The following is a 27,083-nucleotide window of genomic DNA, read 5'->3' on the forward strand; positions in this document are numbered from 1 at the left end:
TATATCTGCTGAAGAATTATGGACCATTATTGTGAATTTGACTTCATTTTGGCGCAATGCAAGCTCATGTACAGTACCTTTGGTAATACAATTAAAAAGAGTACCTGATACCTCTCAAGGCCATTGCATTTAGAAGGATTTAAAAGTAGTTATCACAGATGAGATTGCCAGAATAGTATAGTATATAATTGTATCTTGCCTGGGAATATGGTGATGTTTACGACCACACAGAAATAGATGTTGCAGTGAGTACTTTGGGATGGTCAGTAAATAGGAATAACTTGCAGAATAAATATAGCCGATATGAAGGCATTCAACCTATGTGCTAGGGCAGTTGTGTTCAAACTCAGTCCTCAAGGGCTACCAACAGTTCATGTTTTCAGGATTTATGTCTGTAGAAACAGGTGGGATAATTACTGACCCAACCAAATAGATTAACTCCCCTTTCTATGAGTATAGAAATCCTGAAAACATGAGCTGTTGGTAGCCCTTGAGCACTGAGTTTGGACACCTCTGTGCTAGGGGTTACTTTCCTCCTGCTACTTTATATGAGTCATTTCCTATTAACCTGAATAACAAGTGGGCAGTAAACATAAAAAAATACTTATTCCATGAAGGAATTGGGCCTAACAGATACAGGTAGTCATTGCTAGAATAAGTGATGCACTGGAGATGTGCATGTTAACTCTCAAAGGGGTGCACAATAGTAACTCAAATTAGCCATGGGAACATAAGTATGCACTTCAAATGTTGCACTCAAACGTCAAGAAAGATGTGGTTATTCATCTGCAAATTCAAATATACACAAGATCTGCATAAACTAATTGACAAAAAGAGGATTTTTTAGCTACAGTTTTAAACATACATGTGACATAACTTGCTATTACCTTTACCACTCAGGTCGAGGGTCCGTTTATGAGTGTCCTTGCCGTCAAACAGGTCAAGTGTATACGGGCCTCGGTCAGAGTCAGTAGGATTGTTCACATGAAGCCAAACTTGGTTTATCATGCTCCCTGATTTAACCCTCTCTGTACTGGACAATTTCTGATTTCTGCATGTAATAGAGAATGACATTGTCTGTTCTTAAAAAACCCCCAAAACATTTAAAGAACAAGTACAAGCTTTAGTTTTCAGACTTCATTAGGATACTGTACTAAAGACATGGCTTCAGCTGTCTAATGGAAGTTTAAACTTCACTTTTTTCGGTGGTATGTCTGGTTAACACTTAACAATATATTTTACCTTCATGCTTTATATATGAAAATTAAAATTTTAGGGTCTACTGGTCAATTTTCTATGTTTATCTTTCCACTACAAAATGGAAACAGTTCAAGATTTGTTTTATTAAGCAATGGTTCCCATTAGCTACCAACCAGATATCATCCTCTATAAGTCTACTGATAGCTAATATCTGACTGGTTACTTATGAGTTACAATGCAGTTGCACTATGAACAGTTGTTATGAAAGAGAAACTGAATATGTTATGTAAAGTAGGTTGAATGTTATTTCATTCAAACATTCTAAGGTTTCTCAAACTTCTCCCAGATTGATGCAAATGCTCATCTTAAATCATAAAACATAATGAACATCCTTCATTCACAACTGAAACAAAGAAAATGAGACTAATCACTTTTGATAGTACCTGCCAGTATTTTATGCAGCATTTATGTTAACAGTGAGGTTAGATGGTGATATCTTCTCACTCAGTTATATGCGACCAACTGTGCTGCATTTTCTGCAACATATTTTGTGCTGGTACTTTATACCACACTTTATTTCATAATGAGGGGAGTAATATGTACAGCTGTGTACTAGGATCAGGTTTTACAATAGAGACTTAGCACTGAAACACTTGAAAAAAGAAATAACAGCTGGTTCCCTGACCGAGTTCTCTATCCTACAAATTACAACAAGTTAGTTTAAAATAATGCAGTCGAGCATGGCTTGTCCAATCAGATTCTTGACACGCAGATTGTCCTGGAAATAAAATTCTCCAGGCAAAGCAGAAGTGCAATTAAGTTTTCCTTTAATGCTTAGTGCCATCAAGCCAAATGTTGGCTTGATGGCACTAAGCATTAATTGTTATTCAATAGGACAGCCAAAACAAGATCTGGCATGAGACTGACCAAAGACTTGATAACTATTACTATCATCATCCAAAGCATGAGCCATAAATAACATACTTGTGGTGCCACACTGGATTCATGCTGTCCGTGAAGTGTTTCAAATCGCTGTAGATCTTGATACCTTCAGCTGTACCCTGACATTTCAATGGAGAGGCAGAAAGAGCTTGTGGGAGAGAAGTATACAATTAATTAATGGTTAAACCTGGAAAAACAAAAAGTCAGTTTTGGACTTAAAACAGACTACTTTGCAATGGATCAATCAACTGTTAATTGATTAATTAGTTATCATGTTATTTTGTAAGCACAAGTCATACTTTTTCTTCCTTATTTAGCAATACCGGTCATATAAGTGCCATAAGTTTCTTTTTATTGTAAACTGGAATAAAGCCCTCAAAAATCTAAAGACATTTTAAAACTATGTATAAGGTACAATATATACGCAAAACTGGTAATAGGATCTTCTATGCTGACTTACATCATCTCGGCAATACAAACTCTGAAGTACCTGAAATTCTTCATGTTCTTATTTTGGTGCAAACTTAGAGTGCGAAGGACATAGTTTAATGATCTCTATAGTGAGAGGCATACTAGCTGTATACTCCATACAGTGTATGCAGCTAACTGCACTGCAGATCAAAATTGTTGTATCTAGTGTATATGAGACCTTAATGAATCTATGCTATTTGTGTTTATAGGTATGTAATCAACGATCCGAAAAATTAAATCCTTACCACTTATTCTACAAATTTCCTTCATTATTTCTTCAAAACCTGAAACAAACAAGCAAAACACTCAAAACCATATAAACATGTCTGTTTCCATGAAATAGAAGATTAACTAAAAATTAACTTTTATTTTTAACCAAACATGATATTACATACATTTAACAATCTTATTAGCAGAATCTATAAACTGAATGAATTATATAGCTTCATTTATCTACTTTCACATGACTTTATGGATCGTGAATATAATAGGTTAATGTGATATGCCACAGAACAATTCTCACTTGAAAGCCCTGAGATTGGTTGCTGGAGAACAGAGGAGGAACTAGCAAGCTGTGGGCCTTGGTGCAGGGAGGCGGGTAGGAGGGAACTGGGGCCCCTGACCCTCTGCATCTGCCATGCAGCGGTCCCATTATCTCCATGGGCCCTGATGCACAGCACCTGCTGCACCAATGTTAGTTCCGCCACTGCTGGAGAATATTATAATTCTGGAGCAAAAAGTTTTGGTACTTGCAACTCCAATACTACGCTACATGAGGTTGTGCTCTAATGTAGTAGAGTTGCTGTTCATATTTGTGAATAATGGAGGGAAGCAGTACATATCATAATAAAGTAATAGCAATGAGCAATTTATATAGATTATAACAAACTGCAGTTTATTACAGGGATTAAGTGCAGCATAATAATGGATTGGCATTTTTGGGCTATGTGATCTGTGGTTTAAATAGCTTATGACCATGTTTTGAAGCTTATGTTCATGGTGATGCATTGTCCATATTCAGTGGTTGTTATTAAAAAGGGCACAGGCCAGGAATAACACATGAGAGAAATAAAAAGCTGTTTTAGTACAAATAGAATTAAAGTATTGTAGTGATGGTGACCAGTTTTTTTTTACCTTGATAGTAGCTCATCACAGCTGAAACAAATGTTCTCTACTGTATTTTAATGATGTTTTTAATGAGATACTTAAAATTTTTCAAACTTTTTTTTCCACCAGCTGCTAATTTTTCCAATAACTTTTACATCACTGAATATGTACAATATATTAAGACTGAAAGAATGCAGTAAAAATTTCAGCACAAAATCTCTGTCTATCACTCACTATTGTGTATTGTGATGAATCACTGGACTTAATATGTGTTCAAATGAACCAAAGTACATTATATTCAAAGCATCTGGTCATTTCTGTATTATAAATGAACTGTATGTTTGCATATTAATTTAGAAAGACATACACCATGGAATTGACATCATGTTATCAATAAACAACAGGGGTGTGAGAGGAGGCAATTCTTACTGCTTAAAGTTATACACAAATCTCAACTATTAACCTCTTGCAGAATGATGTTCTTATCCTACCTTCCTTGGTAAGGTCCAAGTCACTAATGTCCTCTCCTCTGTTGTCCTTCACCACAGCTTTGTAATGTCCTTTCTCTTCATTTGTGAACTATTGAAAAAATATATAATACTTTAAGAGCAATTATAATGTCTACCTTGTGGGCATGTAGATATTTTAGTCTAGTCTGAACTCCATTATGTTACTGTGTTAGGGCAGTTAGAATATACGTTGGGAGCATTTTCAAAGTATTCACAAGGGCAATTCCTATACCATAATGAAGAAAGTAACACCCCAGTCTGCTTCTGCTCATGCTGGGTATGTCGTGCTAGTCAAAATGATAAGAAGTTTTGCTGTCAAAGACTTCACTGAGTCTGAAAGAGGGGTGATTGTTGAGTTTTGCAGGGTCTTCAATGACATAGACAGATCAATTTTCTGATTTTTCTCAAGATACAGTTTCTATGGTGATGCCCTCTCTAGAACTCATTGGGAAAATAAACATCTGGAAAGATAACAGTGAATAACAAAACCCATGTGTAACAAAACCTGTGGGCAGCATGGTGGCTTAGTGGTTAGCACTTCTGCCTCACAACACTGGGGTCATGAGTTAGATTACTGACCATGGCCTTATCTGTATAGAGTTTGTATGTTCTTCCCATGTTTGTGTGAGTTTCCTACAAGTGCTCCAATTTCCCCCCACACTCCAAAAACATATTAGTATGTTAGAAGAAGGTAAGAGTGTGTGTGTGACAGTTTACATGTCTGCGTGTTTGACCCTGTGTGTGTGTGTGTGTGTGTGTGTGTTTGTGTATGTGTGAGTCTGTGCTTGTCTGTGTATGTGACAGTTTACATGTCTGCGTGTTTGACCCTGTGTAATAAACTAGACTTTACTGCTCTTGCAATTACTGAGGTTCTATTGTCTAGGGATGCAAAACGACATCAGCTGGACCCATAGCAAAATTTGGAAGGGGATATGGCAATACATGAATATACGCTCTGGGGGACCTCGCTCTTCTCTACTGAGTATGTGCATGGGCTGGTACATACACAGTGAAATACAGTTTGGAGTCTCAGTTCTATCATTTTCATCATCATCCCCCATATTCCATCATCACCCATCACTCATCATCCTCCATGACCCTCTATCCCCCTCAATTCCCTATTAGCCATCATCACCCATGATCTATCATCATCCATCATTACCCATCATCACCCATCTGCCATGATCCCCCATATTTCATTATCCCCCATTATCCATCATCACTCATCTGCCATGATCCCCCATATTCCATTATCACCCATTATTCATCAACACCCATGATCACCCATTATCCATCATCCCCATTGGAATATTATATTGTATGTACATATATAGAAATATAAAAGAAATATATACCTGTGATTTTTATTATTATTGCTGTTGTTGATTTGTGAGGTGCCACTGTGTATGTCCCTCTTCACACTGCTCTGTTCATGAAGGAGGAGCTGCATGCACTTAACAGCAGCATTGCCTGTGTACTTTAAGGGGATTGGAAGAGTTGGAGAGCAGCCTAGCATTGTGTAAATTTATAGCCACAGCCCCATACATGCTGGTCACACCCACTGGTGGCATGGAAACCACCCCCTCAAATCCTGTGTTTGCCCGTGCTTGGAGGTTAGGGATACAGATGCAATGTAGTACTTATTCTTCTCTGCACATACCTTTTTGATGACCAGTTTTCCTGACCCACTTTGTTCATCATATTGCACGTTAGAAAGCGGTTTCTTGTCAAAAGACCATTTAAGAGTTGTCTCTTTGTTAGTATTTGTCACCTGTTGGAAAATATCCATTTTAAGGTAAATCCAAGAAAAGACTGCTATTTTCACATATCCTGTATGCCTCTCAATATGACATCTGGAGAGTATGCACAAATGCCACGCCCCTCATTTTATTTATGCCCAGAAAACACCTGATAAGGTGAAATTAAACTCATTGCTGATCTGTTCTAATTACCTTGGTTTGTGGCTGTTTATAATAGTAATAGATTTGCTTGAATAAATTCTGCTTAAGAGGTAGACTGCATAGCTGAAGTATATGAATGCTAATATGGGCATTGATATATTTTATATAATAAAACAGAATATTAGGCAATCAATAAAGGGAACAAAAATAAGTTACAATAGATACGGTGACCATTCACACGTCTCATAACTGGAGTTAATAGTTCCTAATATAACATTTTTAATTGGAATGTACATGCCTGGATGTGAATATCTGCAAACTTTTTACTGACCAGATAATATGCAGTGTTCATGTTTTGTCACCTGTTCGGTAAAATGTCTGCTAATATGCATCTTTTCGCTTCAATATAGGAGCTTAATTACAAACTTTGCTGCCATACTAATCACCAGTGTGAATGGAGCACAGGTGGATTCTTAAACACCCATGTGTATAAGTCCTTAACCATCTTCAGCCAATACCTGGGGGTAAATGTAAGAATCTCCGGATTCTTCATCTCCGGCGTGTTCAGCCTCTTCAGCGCTTAAATTTAAAGCGGCGCTGCATTGTAAAGGGAAGTTTCCCTTTACAATGCAGCGCCGCTTTAAATTTAAGCGCTGAAGAGGCTGAACACGCCGGAGATGAAGAATCCAGAGATTCATACATTTACCCCCTAATGTTTCATGCATTCATCATTTCACCTAGATTGTAATCTTAATGAGTCATGCCTTCATTACCCTTCATTTTTTTTGATTACTTGCATGTTATATGCTTCTAAGATGCCTTCCCTCATTATATAATAGTAATATAATAAATGTAGGAATACAAACTTTGCATATTATTATAACGTGACAGTCTTCCGTAACCTTCCACTGCAACTGCTCCAGAAAATGTGGTCCTGCCATGAATAAAATAATTCCTGTTAGTGATTGCCAACAACGTTGACTACATGACACAGCAAACAAAGCTTGCACCTTCCCTTTATTTGTATGTAGTCTGATGCTTGGGATGGCCGTTTATATTCATGTTCTGTGAAATTCCGTCTTGTTGCATAGCCTAAGGAAGTGGTCTTTACGTTATTTACTCAGTAAATTATCCTATGGTTCTCTATGGCTAAGATTAAAAGCTTAATGCTGGAATTAGATTAAGCTACAATACTGTATTTGTTTATTACAAATACATTTTAATAAACATATTTATATTTATTCATATTTATATTTATGATGTATGTCTTTTCATAGTTCTGCATCTTCGGGCAGATGTTGGGGATTAGGAAAATGCCCAGTTTCCTTGACTGAGGTTTAATAGCGTAATTAGATTTAATGAACTAAATTTGTTGTATTGATCCATTCTAAATGGTGAAGCTACATTTAATTAAAATGTATAACAGTTACCAAGGATCGTAAATTAGTTAGAAGGATGCATGTGACGATTAAAGTACAGTTTATAAGTATACCAAAAAATTCTCACATTAGACCAGTCCCAGTTATTCCCTGACAGATGCATATTAATATATTTGATAATATTTCATACTTAGAAATTATAAATTGTTTTTGGGCTCTAGCAGTGATGATATGAGAAGTTACCAATGTTGCATTATTGAATCCCACCCTGCAAGCTCGCTGCCTAGGTGTTATCCTTGACTCACAACTATCATTTATTCCCCACATCAACTCCATATCTAAATCATGTTACATACATCTAAAGAACATTTGCAGAATATGCACATATCTCACATAAGACACCTCAAAAACATTAATTCATGCACTCATCATCTCCCGCATCGACTATTGCAATCCCCTCCTTACTGGTCTTCCCAAAGTCAGACTTGAACCCCTACAATCTATTATGCACGAAGCGGCTAGATTGATTTCCTTGCAAATCGTTCTTCTGTTGAGCCACTCTGTCAGTCTCTACATTGGTTGCCTGTATTTCAAGGAATCCAATATAAAATTCTTCTACTAACATACAAGGCCGTCAACAAAATTGCACCGACATACATTTCTTCACTTGTCTCAAAATATCTCCCTACTCGACACCTCCGTTCTGCACAAGATCTGCGTCTCTCTTCCACTTTCATCACATCCTTCCATTCCCGGTTACAGGACTTTTTTCGGGCTGCACCCACTTTGTGGAATTCCCTCCCTCGCACTGTAAGACTTTTCTCTAGTCTTCAAACCTTCAAGCGTTCTCTGAAAACCCACCTCTTCAGGCAAGCTTATGATATTCCTCAACCACCATCTTAATCTCCCCTATTACCACCCTCTACACAGCTAACACAAGACAACAACCCTCTGACCAACATTGGTACACACACAGCCAACTCAGTACTTTTACCTTTGCATTCTAGCTGGTCCAGTGTGCAATATGATGTAGCATGTGCCCTTGTGTTTCAAACTCCCATTGTCCCATAGATTGTAAGCTTGCGAGCAGGGTTCTCTTACCTCTCTGTCTGTATGTATTACCCAGTATTGTTTTATTAATGTTTGTTCCCAATTGTAAAGCGCTATGGAATTTGCTGGCGCCTTATATATAAATGATGATGATTATTGCCTAAAAGAACTATCAATTGCACTGTTCCTGCAGCAGCCTATAATTGCAGCAATATAGTATAGTGTAAAATTAGCAGGTGCTGCATAAATTACATAGGGATTATTGTAATAAGAAAGCAACATATTTTACCTTTTTTCTTTTTCCATTGTTTTCGTTTCTGATTGGACTCATCAAGAATTTTATCAAAGTCTGAAAATAGAAAATATAGTTTTTTGTTTTTATAAAGTGAAAATGTTTCTATTAGAAATAACAGTTTGGTATGTTACAATCTTGCTTGGAAATGGATCTCCTTTAGGGATAAAAGTAAAAGTAGTAATATGTAGCTTGAGGTTAAGTAATGTAAATGGAAATGAAGGCCCGAGCCTATTAAAGTGTCTGAAAATCTCTTACAGGAATATAATGCAAAGCAAATGTAGACTGGAGCATATAATCCTTGAAGCAAAGCTGATAATATTCTGGTGAAGAAATCCTCTGACTTGACCCCATGACTCTCGAAGAGAAAAATTGTGGGCTTAAAAGTCTTTTTTTTAATAGTGTCTAGCTTATGCCAGAGGTAAGCAAATACATATATATATATAACAGTTAGTGGATCCTTTTACAAACCTCTACCTGCTTGCATTGTGCCCTATTTATGTAATTCATTTAGTTCTGCACATACGACACTCTATGGAATCTTTGGTTAGTAGAGCACATTACTAAAATAACACAATAACAATAACACAAAAACAATAAAACTGGTTCCTATTGTGATGAAACAAGGGATTACCTTTTTTTCGCCCATTGAGGTACACAAAGTGTGAACTTCGATCAGAGTACTTTCTTCTCATTTTGTCCCCCTGGTTACCCCAGGTTCAAGAAGAGGAGGGCTCCGGGCCCACAGAAACGGAGGTGACAATGAAGTGGGACTGCTGTCTTGTTGACAGGAACAAGAAAGGGGCTACAGATCAAGGCTGAAGTCCAGGGTAGGATACTACAATGTATTTATTTGAATACTTGTGTTATGCTAGAACTGATTTATTGTGATTAATTTAACTCTTGCTCAAAAGTGCTCCAGCTCTGTTGGTGTTTTTTGTATTAATAAACTTAAGAACGCTTTAGTTGGATATTTGTCTATGGTTGAAAATATGTCCTCAGTGCTGAAGGCAAGTGATAGTCTGAAGGTGGCCCGGTAAGCACTGATTTGGTGCCTGGATCATTGCTAGTTCACCCCCAGTACATTCTCTCCTGGTTGGATAAATATCCTGTGAGTGCCCCAGTATCAGGACACATATTAAGGATAGATCACTGACCTTTGAGGTGAGATGTCAATCTTGCATAGGGATTATTTAATTCAAATTTGAAAATTAGAGACATTTCCACATTTTCAGGAATAACTGCCATGGAAGCAATCTATTCAGTTCTTTTATTCAAGAGGGTTCTTTCAGACATCTGTAACACCCTCAACACTACTGCAGTTGTGTCTGCAGCCTAAAACTTAACACTAGCTATAAAGAAACTTCTACTTATGTCACCCATTTAAAGAATGAAGAATGAATATTCTGTTTTAAAGAGGATTTGTCACTTTTTTAAGAAAATAATTTCTACATAGTGCCTAGTACAATACACCAGATGGGAAAGAGCATAGAAAAACAGTGTACGCTGTATGTAAGTGCCCTGACTTGGCTTCTGAATCGGGCTACATACTGATCTATGCTCTTCCTTCGATAGTCTGCTTCCTACATCACAAATTCCCTGCCTCTCTCAAGCAGGAGAACAGAATGATGGAGACTACCTGGGAAAGTGCAGATCAGTATGCAGCACGACTCTGAAGCACTTCAAGTCATTGTATTTATATACAAGGCGAACGGAGTTTAAAAAAAAAAAATTATTTTACACTTATACAGTGCAATGACACTGGAAAAATCAATTTAGTTGAAAAGTAACAGGTCTTTAGACATCATTGTTAGTTGTCTGTGAAATTTGGAAGGTCACTTTGTTATCATGTATTCTAAGAACCTGGGAATGCCTGAAAAACTCTGCATATAGAGCTGTGTAAATCACTCAGATCTATAAATAAAACTGAAAATGTAATCAAGAAAACAATGTACCATTTTGGTCTCATCAATCCTTTCTTCTAGCTTTGCAACACAACACAATTTTGGTGCAGAAGAAAGATAATTGTTTAATGCTGTTAAGAAACATGAATAACTTTAGTCATAGTGCTTATAAAGACCTAATAAGCTTAAAAACACACCAGTATTATAATTGCACGTAGTAAAATGGTAATACACAATCAAACACATACAGATTATATTACTGAAATTACAAACACTGAAAATGATATAGTATGCTCATACTTGCCCTCTCTCCCTGAATGTCAGGGAGACTCCCTGAAATAGGGATGATCTCCCTCCCTCCCTGAAGAGTCTGGCATTCTCCCTGATACTGAGCCAGTACAAGACGTGATTGGCTTCACCATCTATGACATGCTGACACAGTTCAGAAATTGTGTCCTATGTCCATGTTTTGATGCCTATTGAGGTGGCCATTTTCATGGAGACCAAGATTTAATCATAGACTGACTGGTAAGACAACAGGACTTCAGTAATGGAGACAGAAATGTAAAAGCCACTTCAGTCTCTAGAGATTCATTAGCTGCTTTTCTTTAGCGTATAGTTGCCTACTCTCCTGGAATGTCTGGGAGACTCCCACATTTCTGGGAGACCTCCCGGGCTCCCGGGAGAGCAGGGCAACCTCCCGGTTCTCACCCCCACCATAGAAAAGTGGCGGGGGGGGGGGGGGGGCTTAATGACACAAATATCACGTCATCTTAGCCCTGCCCTCTGCTGTAATTGGCCAAAACTGTGACAATTGTTTAGGAGTGGGGCCAAAATGTTGCAATTCGTCAAGCCCCTCCCCCACACGCCCACCTCTCCTGGGATCTCCCTGAAGCCAACGAGGAAAAGTTGGCAAGTATGAGTATGCTGCAATCTCCAATGTACATATGACATGGAATAGTTGCTGACCTTCTCCAGTGAGAGTAACACTGAACTGGTTTGATGCTTTTCCATCTACCACTTTGGCAGTATACGTTCCTCTATCTTCTTCTCCAAAATCTTCCTTAATGATTTCAATGAGACCTTTCGCCTTGTCAAACTTTATTTTCCGTTTCTGCAACAAGAAACATATGCTTAGGATTTGCCTTGATTTTGTGTACCAACGCTACATGTAATGTTTTAAACAAAGGAAAAATGGCTTTAATTTACAGTAATGGAGGCCGGTCTCAAAGACATAGCAAGGTAAAGGGACAAGTACATAAATGTCTGGAAGAGCACATAAAACAACTTGGTGGGTTTGTCATTGTGTTATCATTCTGGTTTGTGCGTCCGCTGACCAGAGCAGGTAGTGGCTCCCCAGTTGCCACAAAAGTTGTTGGATCATGGTAAACCATATTCATTACAAGGTAGATCTGTTTCCATCCAGTTTCATGCACCTCATGAAGCACAAAAGCACAACAATGTTATTAAATTTAAAAACTGACAGATGAATTAAGTGAGCTTTAATAGTAATTTAGGAAACTTGCTTAATTAACGGAAGAGTAACAGAGTAATAGATAGGCTTATGTTTAGAGATTACTATACAACATCATCAGGTAGGAAGCACACAGAGGAGCCACAATGCCAATTCATATGGTAGAAACATTTTGTTATGCACTTTGGGGTTATACAACAAGGTATGAGTACACAATGGGTCATACTCATGTGGCACAATTGTGGTACATTTCTGATTGGGCTCTTTTTCCAGAGTAGAAATAGAACCCACTGAGGACGCCACACATGATGGTGAAACGGCTTTGAGACCATGTATCTATCTCTACCTATCTATTGTTTCACTAAGTTACATATCTTTTGATCTACCTTCATCATATTCTCAGTACCCCCTATTTAGTTCAAGCAACTACATACCATAACTGCTGTCTTTTCCCACCTCCTCATACACTTACAGCCTTGCAAACCCAAACCTTAACTAATACCCTATTCCATACCATTTGTTTAATTAGATTCACCCTTACTTCATTAGGTTCCTCTTTGTGGTAGGGTGAGTTGTACTACTGACAGTACTACACCTCACCCTACCACATAGCGTATAGACTGTTACCTCCCTCAACACCCCTTTCGAACCTAGCAAAAATCCTGACAACCACCTTCCCTACCATTTCACATCATTCCACATATTCTCCCACCCACCAACACCCCACAAATATTCCACACACAGACACCCCCCCCTACTTATACACACTAACCCCTCCCCCATCTTCTCAACTACTACAAACCAATACCTAACCTCTCCACTCCCTCTGCACACAAGACATCTTGTTCTCCTTTATCCCTTCCCAGTAAGTACCACACATATCTCTCAGGATTTTATTTTTAAGTTTCTTATTTCTGTTGTCACCAGTTTTGAGTATTTATACCTGCCGTGACTAAATATTGTTCTGTGCCCATAGATTGTAAGCTTGCTAGCAGGGCCTTCTCACCTCTTTGTCTGTTTTACCCAGTCTGTTTATTAGTTTACTATGTTTGTCATCAATTGTAAAACGCAACGGAACATGTTGGTGCTATATAAATAAATGATGATGATGATGATGCTTTTATAAACAACCTTCCTGATTTTAATCTCATCATGTTTATCCATTCACCCTAATAAACCAGGTCCATAAGCATTATTTTCCTAATCCTGTTAGCTCACATAGAACCTAGACAGAGTGATGAGGTAGCCAAGTGTCAGGATTCAAACTCTGAGCTTCTGCTCCAGGAGACTGCTGCTCTGCTGACTGATCTATTCTGGCTGCTGGGCAGATCACAACCTTTACGCTGTGTTCTAGCTCAGTTTAAATGTTCTCCTGATGCTCCAGCATGTTCTAGCTCCACCCTCTGACTTCCTATATAAGCCTTGCCTGTTCCTGTATTCCTTGACAGATTATTGTGCTCAGCCAGTAATCTAGTTTCCACTGCTGTTGCTGCATCCTGCCTCCCATTATTCATCAATTGTGTACCATACCTCCCAACTGGCCCATTTTCAGTGGGAGAGTCCCGCGGGTGGGAATATTTGAGGCTCTACACATTGTTTAGCAGCCCTCTGGTGGCATGAACACACCCTCCATTGTGATGTGGCTACGCCCCTTGTCCTGATGCCAGGGGCTTGCATGTTCAGAGGTATAGTGTACTGACCTCGGATTACCCTCAACTACATCTCTGCATGAACTCTGTGTCTTATTGGCTTTACTATGTACTGAACCTGCTGCCACGGATCATTCTTATTATAACTAACTGTAACATGTCTATCAAAATGGCCACTGAGCTCTATTTTTGTTGTATTCATACTTTTCTGTGTGTATTGTAAAATGCTTATCTGATCAAAGGCTGGGCCGAGACATTTCCACATATAATGCCAGGGCATTGTCTCAGATGCTTCTGCACATGAGCGAGAATATATTATTTCTTATCAGTAATGTACCAATAGCAAGTCTGAAAATATATTCAAACCCTTATATGTAAGTTGATTCCAAGACCATTTGTTCTCTGAGTATAAAACTGGAATGCAGCCAGAGAGACCCTTGCCTCATGACTGGACCTTGATGAAGAAGGGTGCTTATTGTTTTTCCAGCTTTTGTGTGAAAGAGGGGTCCTGGAAACTGACTGTTACTTGAACATATTGGAAGCTAAGTATTTACTTTTTCTTTTATGTTATGTTTATTGTAAAAATAAAGGTAAACTTCACAATAAATCTTGCATTCATGAGTCAATAACTCATTGAAACCAAAAGAACCTCCTTCAACCTGATACACTAACCTTTAGTGGCTTCTTCCTTCTTGCCACTGAAAGCAATTCAGTCTACAGAACATTACAACAAGTTTCTAAGAGACACTGGAGCAATATACACTTTATGCCAAGCTACCACTCTCTATCATTTAGGATTAGGTATTGCTCTCTATAGTCATAGTCTAATAAATGATAGATTAGGTCATCCCTACACTATATCTCAAAAAGTGACACCTCCCTTTCTCGGTAGAAGTATATTAAGATCAGCTTTTAGACTAGAGCATGCAAAACATTTATTAATTGCTCAGCGTCCATAAAGTTTATTTGTTTTACCGTTCTCTCTCTTAACATTTCTTACCTGATATCCTCTGTATAAACATTAGACTTATGGCTCAAATGTTAAGCTGCCAAAGGTAAAAAGCATTCAGGAGAAAGCTCTAAATTTGTATGTGGCTGGATCATAACATAGAAATGATCCACATGAACATGTTTGGGTTGATCCTCTGTCTGAGTTTTGAACTTACGCCTGCAGCAGAGCAGCATTTATACTTCTAAGAATATGATCCAGCACTCCAGCAAATGCCTCTAAAGAAACTGCAATGACAGCAGGTGCAGGCTGGGCTGGGGGGCAGGTGGGGCTACCTTGGGCTGGGTCACTGGGCCACCTGCATTTTCTTCCCTTTACAATGTTCCTAATAGGCTGTTGAGTCGAGTCCCCCCTCCCCCCCCAGGGCTAAAAATTGCCAGCCCTCCCCTGAATGACAGTGCTGGTGTTAGGATCTGTGTTAGCCTAAGTACTCCTTACACCCTCCTGTGAGACATTCTGTGATAAAGCAGCTGTGATAATATATTATAAAAATAGGGGCAAGATTTAGCAGTGGGCACGATACCTGAGCCTAGTTGTTGTTTTTGTTTTGTAGCACATATGTCAAAAATTTCCTCTGAACTTAAGGAATGGCACAAAAAATAAATGGATGTGAGTTTAACAGCTTATTCAGTGTTCAATTAACTGGCTGTGAGGGAGGGTTATCTCAGGAACATGATTTATTTAATTATTAGACTACAAGTGCAGTAAACATGTAAGACAGACATACTGGTGTATTATGGATGACTTTGTCGTTAAGAATCATCTCTAAATCTGCAGCAGGAGATAGTTTCTCCACCTGTAACCAGAGCCGCACATCCCCAGTCTCCAACACCTCCACATTCCAGCCTGATATTCGCTGTATCACTAGGAATAAAAGACATGAAATGATGTTGTGAAATATCACTCTCTATGAGATCCTTTAATATTAATAATAGCTCTAAATGTATAGGATGTGGCGCAAAGTGATGCCCGGCTGTGCAAATTGGAATCTCAGCTCATTTTTCTGCGCACCTCTATGGGGTGTGAGGAAAAACTAGCAGAGAATGTTGCCATAACATCGACGAGATGCGTCTCCGTGGACGTTCTGCACTGGATTGAACTGCCCCCAATGCCTGAAGTTCCAAATTTTACATATCTAGAACCGCCCTGTTCTGCTCTGGCAGGCTTTAGGTTTCAATAACTTTTCTGCAGATCAGTCACTATTATTAATTAGGCAGTTGGTGGTTTAAGACTGTCAGCGCTGATATTGTGGTGTCCTTGTATGATGCTGCCTATGGTGTAATTAGGAGGTTCGATGTCTTGTTGTTGTGTAGGAATGAGTATGAGTAGGGGACTTACCTTTACAGTGCAGGTTCACTCTGGTTCGTTTCGCTTGTTTTGATATTTGCGATCAATAAGGTGCAGTATCTAGACATACTACCCAAAAGATTTACTAGTCTCCTTTAAGTTGTTATCTCACCCTTTGAGCTATAGCCATATATTTATTATGAATTACCACCACAGAGTTATAACGTGCAATTTTGCTATATACATACCTGAGCTATAACATTGAGCCTTATTCTCTTCTAGGATTTGCTCTTTTTTCCACTTTTTCAAACCTGCAGTTTAATAAATATACCCCATAAACTTTAAAGTTTACTTACATGGGTGTTGCACATCATGGCTTTTCCGGAGCAAATCAGATAATTCTAAGAGGAAAGAATGAATGATAAGCAATATTAATTTGCAATACATTTATATGAAGCTTAAAGTAATTCTCCTCACTATGTAAGTTCCACTTTGATATTTTTGGTCACTTATGCTGTATATTGGTATAGGCAGGGGGGGGGGAGTAGGAAAGCGGGGAAATAAGGGGACGGGGACATAATTGTCACTTTTTCGGTAAGTTGTGTATCTGTAACCACATGAGAAGTGAGCAAAGTGGTCAGGGTTTTGAACTCAATTGTTCGAAAGGGTGAACAATGGGGTTTCTTTCAATTCCATTCAGTCAAATCATAAACAAAGTATTTACAGAGCGTTACATATAATGTGGGCTTTCAGTTCCATTGCATATGCTCAAGCCAGCAAGTCGACTCACACATACACATGACAACAGAGACTGACCTGGTCAAGTAGTAAGTTACGTGCCAGTACCGCTACATGCCAATATCGCAGGGGCAGCTGAGTAAAACTGAGTAATGCTTAACTGTCTCTGTGATATTTTCTTGAGAAATACAGGCAAAAAGTTAAATAGCGCTGATTAAACAAATTATACTTTTTCATTGCAGCAATGCAAGGTGTAATAACAAATAGGCCCCATAGGACCAACACATGTTTCATACCCTCTTCTGTTAGTGTGTGACTAGCAGACACCCCATCTGTATTTGGGACTTCCACAGAATAGGTGCCTACATCTTGCTTGGATGGATTTGTCAGGATTAGCTTGGACCTAACAAAAAAAAAGGAAAAAACAGCTCAAGTACCCCATTTATCAAAAATAATCTAATTTTTTAGAGCTTACAATGTCAATTGTCCAGAACTTAGACAGTCATGATGAGAATTACCATGCACTATACAATTACTGTATGATTATAGTGATTACTTATTTCCTTCTGTAGAGATCGCAGTTTTCTCGGGGTCAGGAGCCTCCTTGTAGTCCTTAGACCACAGAAACTGCGGGGAGTCAATTGGCTCAGGATTCTCAAAAGAAAGGTAAATGAATCCATCATCGTCTACCCCAACCTCGATTTCATTTGTGCCTGTAGATTGAAATAGAAGATACAACTGTCTGAATAATTCACACTGTTTTTATTGTCAGTTACTGCTAAGAATTTAATTATATAATGAGAAGATCCAGAAGGTGGAAATCCACCAAGGTGTAACTCATGGATAATGACAAACATTATAATTTATATCAATTAAGTGTTTACATTAAGGGAAGTATAGAAAACATTAAATCATATAGCCATACATGTAGCTCTCTGTGGAAATCATATGTTGACATATTCTATAAGCATCACAAGGTTATATTAAGTCATGAACTTGGCCATTAAAGTAAGTAGTATAACACTAATGTAATAAATTATAGCTTATTATTAGAGAAAGAGAGGATATTATAGACAATAGAATACTTGTTTAGTATAGACAGTAACATGAGACAGTCCGATGGCTGCTCTGCATGCAAGTATACAAACAATTCTGAAATAAAATCGCTCACAAGTGTTGGCTAGTCTTGCTGTAGTCTGAATTTTTTAGATTAATGGCATGCCTAGAAGAGGCCCAGTGTGACTATGCAGAATTATTCAATTCATTGGCACACCAGGGGTTGTGTTTAAGTTTGTTTTTGTGTGTGGCTAAAATTACACATAATGACAGAAATGGAGAGTTACTGAATTTTCAGAAACCCATTTTATCTATAGGTGTCATAGTAAAGTCCGTCAACAATCCCCAGAGCTAGCCCAGCACATGTATTGGGGCAATACTTTTTTATATTACATTGTGAGATTTTTGCATATGACAAAGGAACAATAATGGTGTAGTCTTCTGATCAATACTTAACCAGAGACTTTCAGCAGCCATACTTTACAAAGTCCAAACCTGGCTTGCTGGCAGGAATCACAGGGTCACATGGCAAAGATGGAATTCCAGTTCCAGATGTGTTAACAGCAAGGACACGAAACTGGTAACTTTTGTCTGTCTCTAAGTCAGAGATCTAAGGAAAGAAATGTAAATTCTGGTATATATTCAAAGTATCAACATACATCCATATAATAGTGTCTAAAAGTATCGCTGATTAGATAAAAATTATAAACCACCAAATGAAACCCCCATCTGAATGTAAGCTCTTTGTCTGCAGTTATATACATACAGTTACAGTTGTATACTGTACCCTCATATGGGTTTCTGGTGTTGGCTTCTCATTAATCCTCTTCCACTCTTCGGAGCCTTCCTCACATGTCTCTACCACATAGCCAGTGACAGAGCTGCTTCCAGTGTACACAGGGTGCTCCCAGTGGAGCATGAGTGTGTTATTGCGTACCTCTCTGCATCTGACATCATAAGGTGGACCTGAGAATGTACATATTGTGTCACAACATGAGGGTTCCAGGTAACGCTCTAATATATCCCAATTTACCATTTTAAATCTTTAACTAAAAAACATTTTGTTCAAAGAATTTAGAATACTTTTCTGCTGTTTGTGGCTGAATTTTTTCAGGCTTTTCCAGTCTCACTTTTGTAAGTATAGTTCTTTTGTTTTCTTGTGTTATTTCAATAAACTGTATTGCACTATATATGTCTCATTGTTGGCAAAATTGATTAGATAAATTATATGGAATGCTGGTAATCAGGACCTACAAAAATCTCCTCCTGGATAATATAAATGCTCTTTTGCATATCACTTATCTGAGTATATTTATGAATGAAGTTTTCTTTCATGATACACATAAGGGTATATTTACTAAACTGCGGGTTTGAAATTGTGGAGGTGTTGCCTATAGCAACCAATCAGATTCTAGTTCTCATTTATGTAGTACAGTACATACTACAAAATGAGGACTAGAATCTGATTGGTTGTTATAGGCAACATCTCCACTTTTTCAAACCTGCATTTTTGTAAATATACCCCATAATGTTGCACTATATGTTTTCTTCCGTCTCCTTGCGCACCTCTAAAGTGGATTACTGTTTAAAGCACCATAATAATAACAACCAACGCTACAAATGCATTCAGAACCTGTAGCAACATAAAATCTATGTATATTTTTTTGTGTCATTACCTGGCTCAGGCATTGTCCACTCCTCGCATTTAAAAAGGTCACTTGGCTCTGACATCTTTCCAACACCTGCTGAATTTAGGGCTCGAGCACGGAACTCATAAAAATGCCCCTCAATCAGATCTGTTACCTTGTAAAAAATATATATATCGCAATTAATTAAATGATCTGGTTAAGTGGAAACAGTGATCTGAAAGATGGCTGGGCAGACTAGGCATCAAGTCTACCCAACAACAAGGGATATAACATACTTTAATATCCTTAAGGACCAGAATTTAAAAGGTGTCTGGACTAGTAAGGGCCCTGATTGATATAGATAATGACATGGTACCTTATACACTCTCTTTGGGATTGGTTCATTATTGATTTCTCGCCAGGCAACATCCGAAGGGTCATGCTGATCAAGAAAGTATCCAAGTACATCTCTCCCTGCTGTGAATTTTGGAGCCTTCCAACATATGGTCATTTCATCTTTCCCACAACTCAAGAGGGCAAAATCATAAGGAGCAGATGGACAGTCTATAACGATGAGAAGAAATATTATATGTTAAATTTATATGTTAAATGAGTTACAGTATCTCACTGATCATATATCCTGTAGGAAGGATTTTATAAAAATGAGTATGGACAAGTTATCAGTTGGTTAATAAATTATGAGTTTTCAAATTGTGTTGTGAGTATAAATGAACAAGAATGGTGGTACAAATTTCTTTTTTTTTTATTTAAGTTAGGGGAAGCAGGTGGACTGTCTAAGAAATCTATACTGTAGAGAAATGTACAGTGAGATTCCTCCATGATGTTTCATATGACATACTTACAAATGGCCTCATTTATGTTCAAAGGATCAGATACAGGTGATCTTTCACTTAGCCCAGCTTCATTTACTGCTCTCACACAGAATTCATAATCTTTCCCAGTCTGCAACTCCGGAACAGTAAACCTATACAGATTTAGATTACTTGTCACTAAAATTTTTGTTCACTGAAAATCACCATGGAAATGTTTTTAATTATCGTGTAATGGCAATAGTTAGAACAGAAATTACATACATGGATGACTTAATTAATATCTGCGGTTATTGCTTTCACAAGCCTCTAAACACACACACACCTAAATAGACCCTGGATCAGTGAGTTGTCTTCAGAGGTCACATAGTTAATGTATTGGGATCCACCTATGTACTATTACAATGTTTCAACTAATTTCAAACAAATAAAGCTGTCTGTGAGAGGGCCAAACCTCTGCACTTACAAACTTCATTCACGTCATCATGAAGATCAATGAAAACTCAAAGCAAATCTATAAAAAAGGTTATTAAAAAGGACCAATCAGGTGAAGAATATAAGATGATTTCAAAGACTTCTAATATCCCCTCTGCCATTACAAAAAACTGAGAGAATATGTAAATTTGTCTACAACAGGCTTTCCATTAAAACAGAGCATCCGTGCTAGGAGCGCGCTTGTTAGGGGGGCTAAGAAGAAGCCAATAGCAATTATGACATATAGTCTTCCATGGCAGAGATGGAAGAAATTTTCCATGGGACAACAACCAGGCACTTCTTAAATTTGCACTTTATAGGAGTTTGTAAAAAAGAAAACCATTGATGAAGAAAACTTGCTTTAAGTTTCACCCACGTTTTGGCAAAAAGCATGTATGTGAACCACATATCATGTGTAGATAAATTCTATGGTCTGATTTGACCCAGACTCATCTTTTTGGCCTCAATGTTAAGCGATACTGTGCATCATCACGAGAGCTACTGAAGCATGGCCGTGAGGACATAGTGCTAGGGAGATGCTTCCTTGCTTCAGGGACTGGACATCGTGGCACAATAGAGGGCAAATGTATGGAGTAATATTTTTTTACAAATCCCAGGAGAAAAACCTGTTGCGGTCTGCAAGACACCCAGGATTTAAGAGATTTAGATTCCAGCAGGGCAATGACCCAAAGTATACAGAAAAATGTACATTATGGTAGCTTAAATAACAACAAAAATAAATTGTCACTCACCGGACTGTGAGTGCCATTTCTCCTGTGTTCAGGAACCGTGGCCGCCCGCCATCCTGAGGGTCTGCGCATGTGCAGCCCTTATGAAACCTTCAGTACCTGTTGCTTTTAATTGATTGGATGATCAGGCAACCCTCCCTATTTAAACCACCTGTGATCATTACCTGGTTGCCTGATCTTGGAGTCTCATTCCCCATGAGCTTCTGAAGGTGTTCCTGTGTTTCCTCGTGTATTCAGCTCCAGCTGATTCCTGTCTACTTCGATTGTGGTTTCATCGTGTCTGCACTCAGCTGATTCCTATCTGCTACTGCTGCCGGATTCCAGTCCGCCTCAACTCTCCTGTGTTCAGCGTGTCTGCTCTCCGCTGCCTCCATTACTACTGCCAGGTTCCAGACCATCTCAATTCTCCCGTGTTCATCGTGTCAGCTCTCCACTGATTCCTATCTGCTACTGCTGCCGGATTCCAGACCGTCTCTACTCTCCTGTGTTCAGCGTGTCTCTCCTCCGCGGCCTTCGCTACTACTGCCGGATTCCAGACCGCCTCAACTCTCCCGTGTTCAGCGTGCCTTCCCTCCGCTGCCTCCGCTACTACTGCCGGATACCAGACAGCCTCAACTCTCCCGTGTTCATCATGTTTCTAGTTTTACTTACTACTGCTTCCTGAGTATTGCTCCGTTGATTACCGGTTACCTTCCGTGCACTGCACCAACCTGATTACCGCTTCCATCCTCCAGTGGTCTCTCCTCCTGCCGGCGTTCAGCCGTCCAGGTATCCCTGCACGTCTCTTTGACAGCCTGCTCTCCTGAACCGCGGTATGCATACTTTCCATTGACTTTGCTATTGTATTGCATATCCGTCTGGACTGTGTTGTGTTCATCTCCGGAGTCTTCCATCTACTGAGACTATTGTTACTATTGACTTTGTTTCCTATTACCTGGATCTCTATAGTGACTTTGTATACTTCAGCAGCGCTTGTCAGTTATTATTGTATTGTGGTTATCATCGTGGGATCAAGTTCCGTGTGCCCCGTGTATCCTCAGTATTCCATTCATCTCCTCGTGCCCCTCCTCACATATATATAGCAGTGGTACAACTTGCTGAACGCAGACCACTGACTCCTGTTTCCCATTGGCACCAGTTTCAAGTATCCTCTCACATAAGCAGTGGTACAACTTGCTGTACGCAGACCACTGACTTCCCCATTACCTACTTGCACCTGGAATCCATTCCTTCACTATAGACAGTGGTACAACTTGTTATGCGCAGACCACTGACTTTCACTACCTCCTCTCTACTCCTGGACATTCCTCCTCACTATAGCAGTGGTACAACTTGCTGTACGCAGACCACTGACTCTCCTCACGTTTACTTGTCCATCTGGTTCCTCGTGTACATACATCTAAGTTATTACCAGTTGCTGCTAGTCATAGACTTTCCTCGAGCATTCTCTCACCATCTGCTGTTTCTCCTGTTCCGTTGTCACCCTGCTACCAGAGGACCATAGTACCAGCTATATTACTCTGGTAAGAACATCATCTGGTGATATCCTGGGCAAAGACTCCTAGTGCCCGTGACATAAATGTCCTTGAGTGACCCAGTCAAAGCCTAAACCTTAATCCTAATAATAATCTGTGGAATGATTTGAACACTGTTGGTAATCAGCACTCACCATCCAAACTAATGGAACTAAAGAAATACTTGCAAAGAAGATTGGGTGAAAAATAGAAGTGTCCAGATGTGCAAAGCTGGAAGAGACTTATCCAAACAGGCTCATAGTTGTAATAATTTACCATTTTTTATATTTGTAAATAATTAAGCATCAGCTTTAGTGTTATTTTTTAAGAAAAAAACCAAAGGTAAAATACTTATAGTCACGGTATGTATACAACGTACAGTATGTGCATACCTTTACCTGGAAGTAATTAATCTGTATGTAAAAGGGTTTTTCCCCCCTTTTGGGTTACAATCTCCTTAATATACTGGCAAATATATGTATAACAATAAATAAATAGATAAAGTAAATTAAGTTTGTTGTAATCCTTATGAAAGAGATTTAAATAGTTTAAATAGTTTCCACATGTTATCGTGCCAGACCAGGAACAAAATTGTCAACTAGGAAGGTTGGCATTTAATTAGTGTGTCTGAGTCTTGGTTTTGGTCCAATATCTTCTTGCAGTCTGTAAGCTTAAATCCTTGTAGGTGATAAACATGAAGTCATAATCTGTCCCAGGACTGGGACAGATACTATTTTTAACTTCAACAGTTCAAAGGCCTGTTGCTGTGGTTATTTCCAATGTCCCTCTAAGCTTGAAGATCCACTTGCCCTTTTTTGGGACACTGCCTGACCGTACAAAAGCTGTTGCAGGAGCAGTGGCGGATCCAGGGGGGGGGGGGGGCGATCGGGGCGATGGCCCCCCCTACCAGAGGCTTGCTGCCGACAGCTGCACAGTATGTGCAGGTCCGTTCAGCAGGGACAGTATGCTGCCCGGCTGCTCTGATTGTGTTTTAAACACAATCAGAGCAGCGAGACAGCACACTTTCACTGCTGAACGGACCTGCACATACTGTGCAGCCGCCGGCAGCCTTAGAACACAGAAAGGGGGCGGGGCCTAAATCGCCCCCCCCCTAAAATCACCCCGGGTAGGGCAAATGTCTGGGTCCGCCCCTGTGCAGGAGTGATGCTAGTTTACATTCCAGATGAACCTGCAGTAGCACACCACAAGCCCAAAAGAATAAGCATAACTTTGTCACAGTTTTATTATTATTCCAGCTTTGCACTGCTTGAATCTTGACTAGGTCGGGAGCCACATGGATAGAATTGTCAATATGGCATAGGTACGAAAACTCCTTTTAGAACAAGTGGCATTGGTTTTACCTTCAGTTAATATTGCGCAAATCACTTGAACGCCTACTCCAAGTAACAAAGGTATTTCCCAAAATTCTAACAGAGCATGATTATATCATCTAGGGATAACAAGATGGTTTTGAAATGTTGATTATGTAGACACTCCATTAGGAATTTAAATGTTCCCTCATAAAAGCCCATTGGAGTTATAAACATGTTTATCTTCTTTGCCCCACTCCACTATAGGCAAGTTCAAGGTAAAGAAAAACTAAGCATGACCACCAGCATTCAGTGGCACTTCCACCCATGTAAGGGTGTCAGCGTCTCAGTGGGTGCAGCATCTTGCAGTAATCCACATAGAGTTGCAACCTGTCATCCCAAAAGGCTCTGTCTCTCTTTCACTAATACTAGAGCATCCAGTACCTTTCTCAAGTGCCCCTTTTCCTGCTGATGCAGCATGGGAGCGATATGTAGGTACCACTTACATAAGGGGGACATTTTTTCAAGTGTAAATAGGGTGAAAGTTTGGATAGCTGCACTGCCCTTCAAAATATGTGGTGGTGTTGGTTTAACAAGTTTCTGTAGTGTCGGGTCAACATTGTGTCAGGCAAGATCATTAACATCGAAGTGCACACAATCCAGACACTTGGCTAATTCCTCCCAGTGAGAGGTATCAAAAGCCTCAGCAATTTTAGTTTCGAAGGAGGCCATCAGTCGATAGAAAGACTCAAACTAGGTTTTGTCATTCAGGTACTTTTGAGTTTTCCACTCGGGAGACATTTGCCTGGTCTACTTTCCTAGGAAGGTAGACCAGGCACACCCACTTGTATCCTCTCTCATATTGTTGTGGCAATGCAATCTTACCCCCACCCCACAATCCCTGATGCCTCATAGTTGGCAGCAGCTCCAACAGGACTGTAACTTTGTGCAAATGCTTGTTTTCATCCTGCTGCAAAGAAAGTACAAACCAGTCTTGACACAGGTGGGGATTCTTTGAAGTGGTTTGTTCTACTCCAACTTCACAGTCCTATTTTCTTAAACTCTACTGCTTGCTACAGTGTTTTATCACCATACAGAGGAACTGCTGTGCTACTACAATTGGTCGCACACTGTCAATTGTTCTGTCAATGACTGTTGAACAAAATTCATCTACTTCAAATTCATGCCCAATATGAACAAATTGATTTTGCAACAATCTTTCCTCTTTACCCAGCCATTGTGTTTCTTTTGGTTGAATTTGGCCATAATTCTTGTCAATACTAGGGCATTCTGCCGCGGTGTTGTGATTGTTTTGCAAGGAAATCACAAAGGTGATAGCATTATATAGATTTTCTAGAAACCTCATAAATTGGGGTACAACTATAAAGATATCCTTAAAGATTTTCCTTATTAAACTAACCGACTATTAATAGCCTTGTGTTACTGTCGTGTTTAACTCCAGTACTCAGACACCCCCAACAGCTCATGGTTTCAGGATTTCTTGAATCATGTAAGGGTGACTTAGTCTACATTACTGGGTCAGTAATTAGCCTACCTGTTTCCACAGACAGAAATTCTCAGAACATGAGCTCTTGGGGATATGAGAGGACTGGAGTTAAGAAACACTATGTTTATATATACACTATATGGACAAAAGTATTTGGCCACACCTGTTAATTATTGAATTGAGGTGTTTCAATCAGACCCGTTACCGGAGGTGTATAAAAGCACCTAGCCATGCAGTCTCTATTGCACACGTTTGTGACACAAAAAGGGTCAATCTGAAGAGCTCAGTGACCTCAAGCGTAGTACTGTGATAGGATGCCACCTTTGCAATAAGACGGTTTGAGAGATTTCATCCCTGCTGGATATTGCACGGTCTACTGTAAGTGATATTATTAGAAAGTGGAAAAGTTCAGGAACAACAGCAACTCAGCCATGAAGCGGAAGACCGTGTAAAATCACAGAGCGGGGTCAATGACTGCTACGGCGCTTGGTGCGTAAAAGTCGTCAACACTCTGCTCTTTCCATAGCTGAAGAGTTCCAAACTTCCACTGGCATTAATGTAAGCACACAAACTGTGCAGCCGGAGCTTAATGGAATGGGTTTCCCTGGCCAAGCAGCTGCATGCAAGCCTCACATCACAAAGACCAATGCCAAGCGTCGGATGGAGTGGTGTAAAGCACACTGACACTGTGTGACACTGTGGACTGTGGAGCAGTGGAAATGTGGTCTGTGGTGTGACGAATCAAGCTTCTCTGTTTGGCACTCAGATGGGTGAGTCTGGGTTTGGCAGATGCCGGGAGAACGTTACCTGCCTGACTGCATTATGCCAACTGTGAAGCTTGGTGAAGGAGGGATAATGGTATGGGGCTATTTTTCAGGGTTTGGGTTAGACCCCTTTTCTCCTGTGAAGGGCAATCTTAATGCTTCAGCATACCAAGTCATTTTGTACAATGCTATGCTTACAACTTTGTGGCAACAGTTTGGAGAAGGCCCTTCTCTAATCCAACATGACTGTGCCCCAGTGCACAAAGCAAGGACTGCAAAGTCATGGTTTGATGATTTCTGTGTTGAAGAAATTGACTGGCCCACACAGATCCCTGACCT

General features: G+C 39.4%; 1 protein-coding gene across 2 annotated transcripts in view; it reads right to left on the minus strand.

Annotated features, from left to right (window-relative positions):
• The window catches only part of MYOM3 (myomesin 3), a 103,692-nt gene that overhangs the window by 9,836 nt on the left and 66,773 nt on the right, over positions 1–27,083 (minus strand). For both annotated transcript variants that reach the window (XM_075195389.1, XM_075195388.1), the window contains exons 17-33: positions 20,460–20,581; positions 19,973–20,160; positions 19,645–19,771; positions 18,756–18,934; positions 18,464–18,578; positions 17,469–17,625; positions 17,209–17,315; positions 16,531–16,575; positions 15,615–15,751; positions 11,725–11,869; positions 8,849–8,908; positions 6,997–7,064; positions 5,890–6,000; positions 4,212–4,299; positions 2,859–2,897; positions 2,185–2,290; positions 888–1,051 (exon numbers count right to left, since the gene is read on the minus strand). In XM_075195389.1, the coding sequence (XP_075051490.1) occupies positions 888–1,051; positions 2,185–2,290; positions 2,859–2,897; positions 4,212–4,299; positions 5,890–6,000; positions 6,997–7,064; positions 8,849–8,908; positions 11,725–11,869; positions 15,615–15,751; positions 16,531–16,575; positions 17,209–17,315; positions 17,469–17,625; positions 18,464–18,578; positions 18,756–18,934; positions 19,645–19,771; positions 19,973–20,160; positions 20,460–20,581 (1,958 nt within the window). The remainder of the gene's footprint in view (positions 1–887; positions 1,052–2,184; positions 2,291–2,858; positions 2,898–4,211; positions 4,300–5,889; positions 6,001–6,996; positions 7,065–8,848; positions 8,909–11,724; positions 11,870–15,614; positions 15,752–16,530; positions 16,576–17,208; positions 17,316–17,468; positions 17,626–18,463; positions 18,579–18,755; positions 18,935–19,644; positions 19,772–19,972; positions 20,161–20,459; positions 20,582–27,083) is intronic.

Source organism: Mixophyes fleayi, chromosome 2 (genome assembly GCF_038048845.1).
Source record: "Mixophyes fleayi isolate aMixFle1 chromosome 2, aMixFle1.hap1, whole genome shotgun sequence".
NCBI classification, from domain to species: Eukaryota; Metazoa; Chordata; class Amphibia; order Anura; family Limnodynastidae; genus Mixophyes; species Mixophyes fleayi.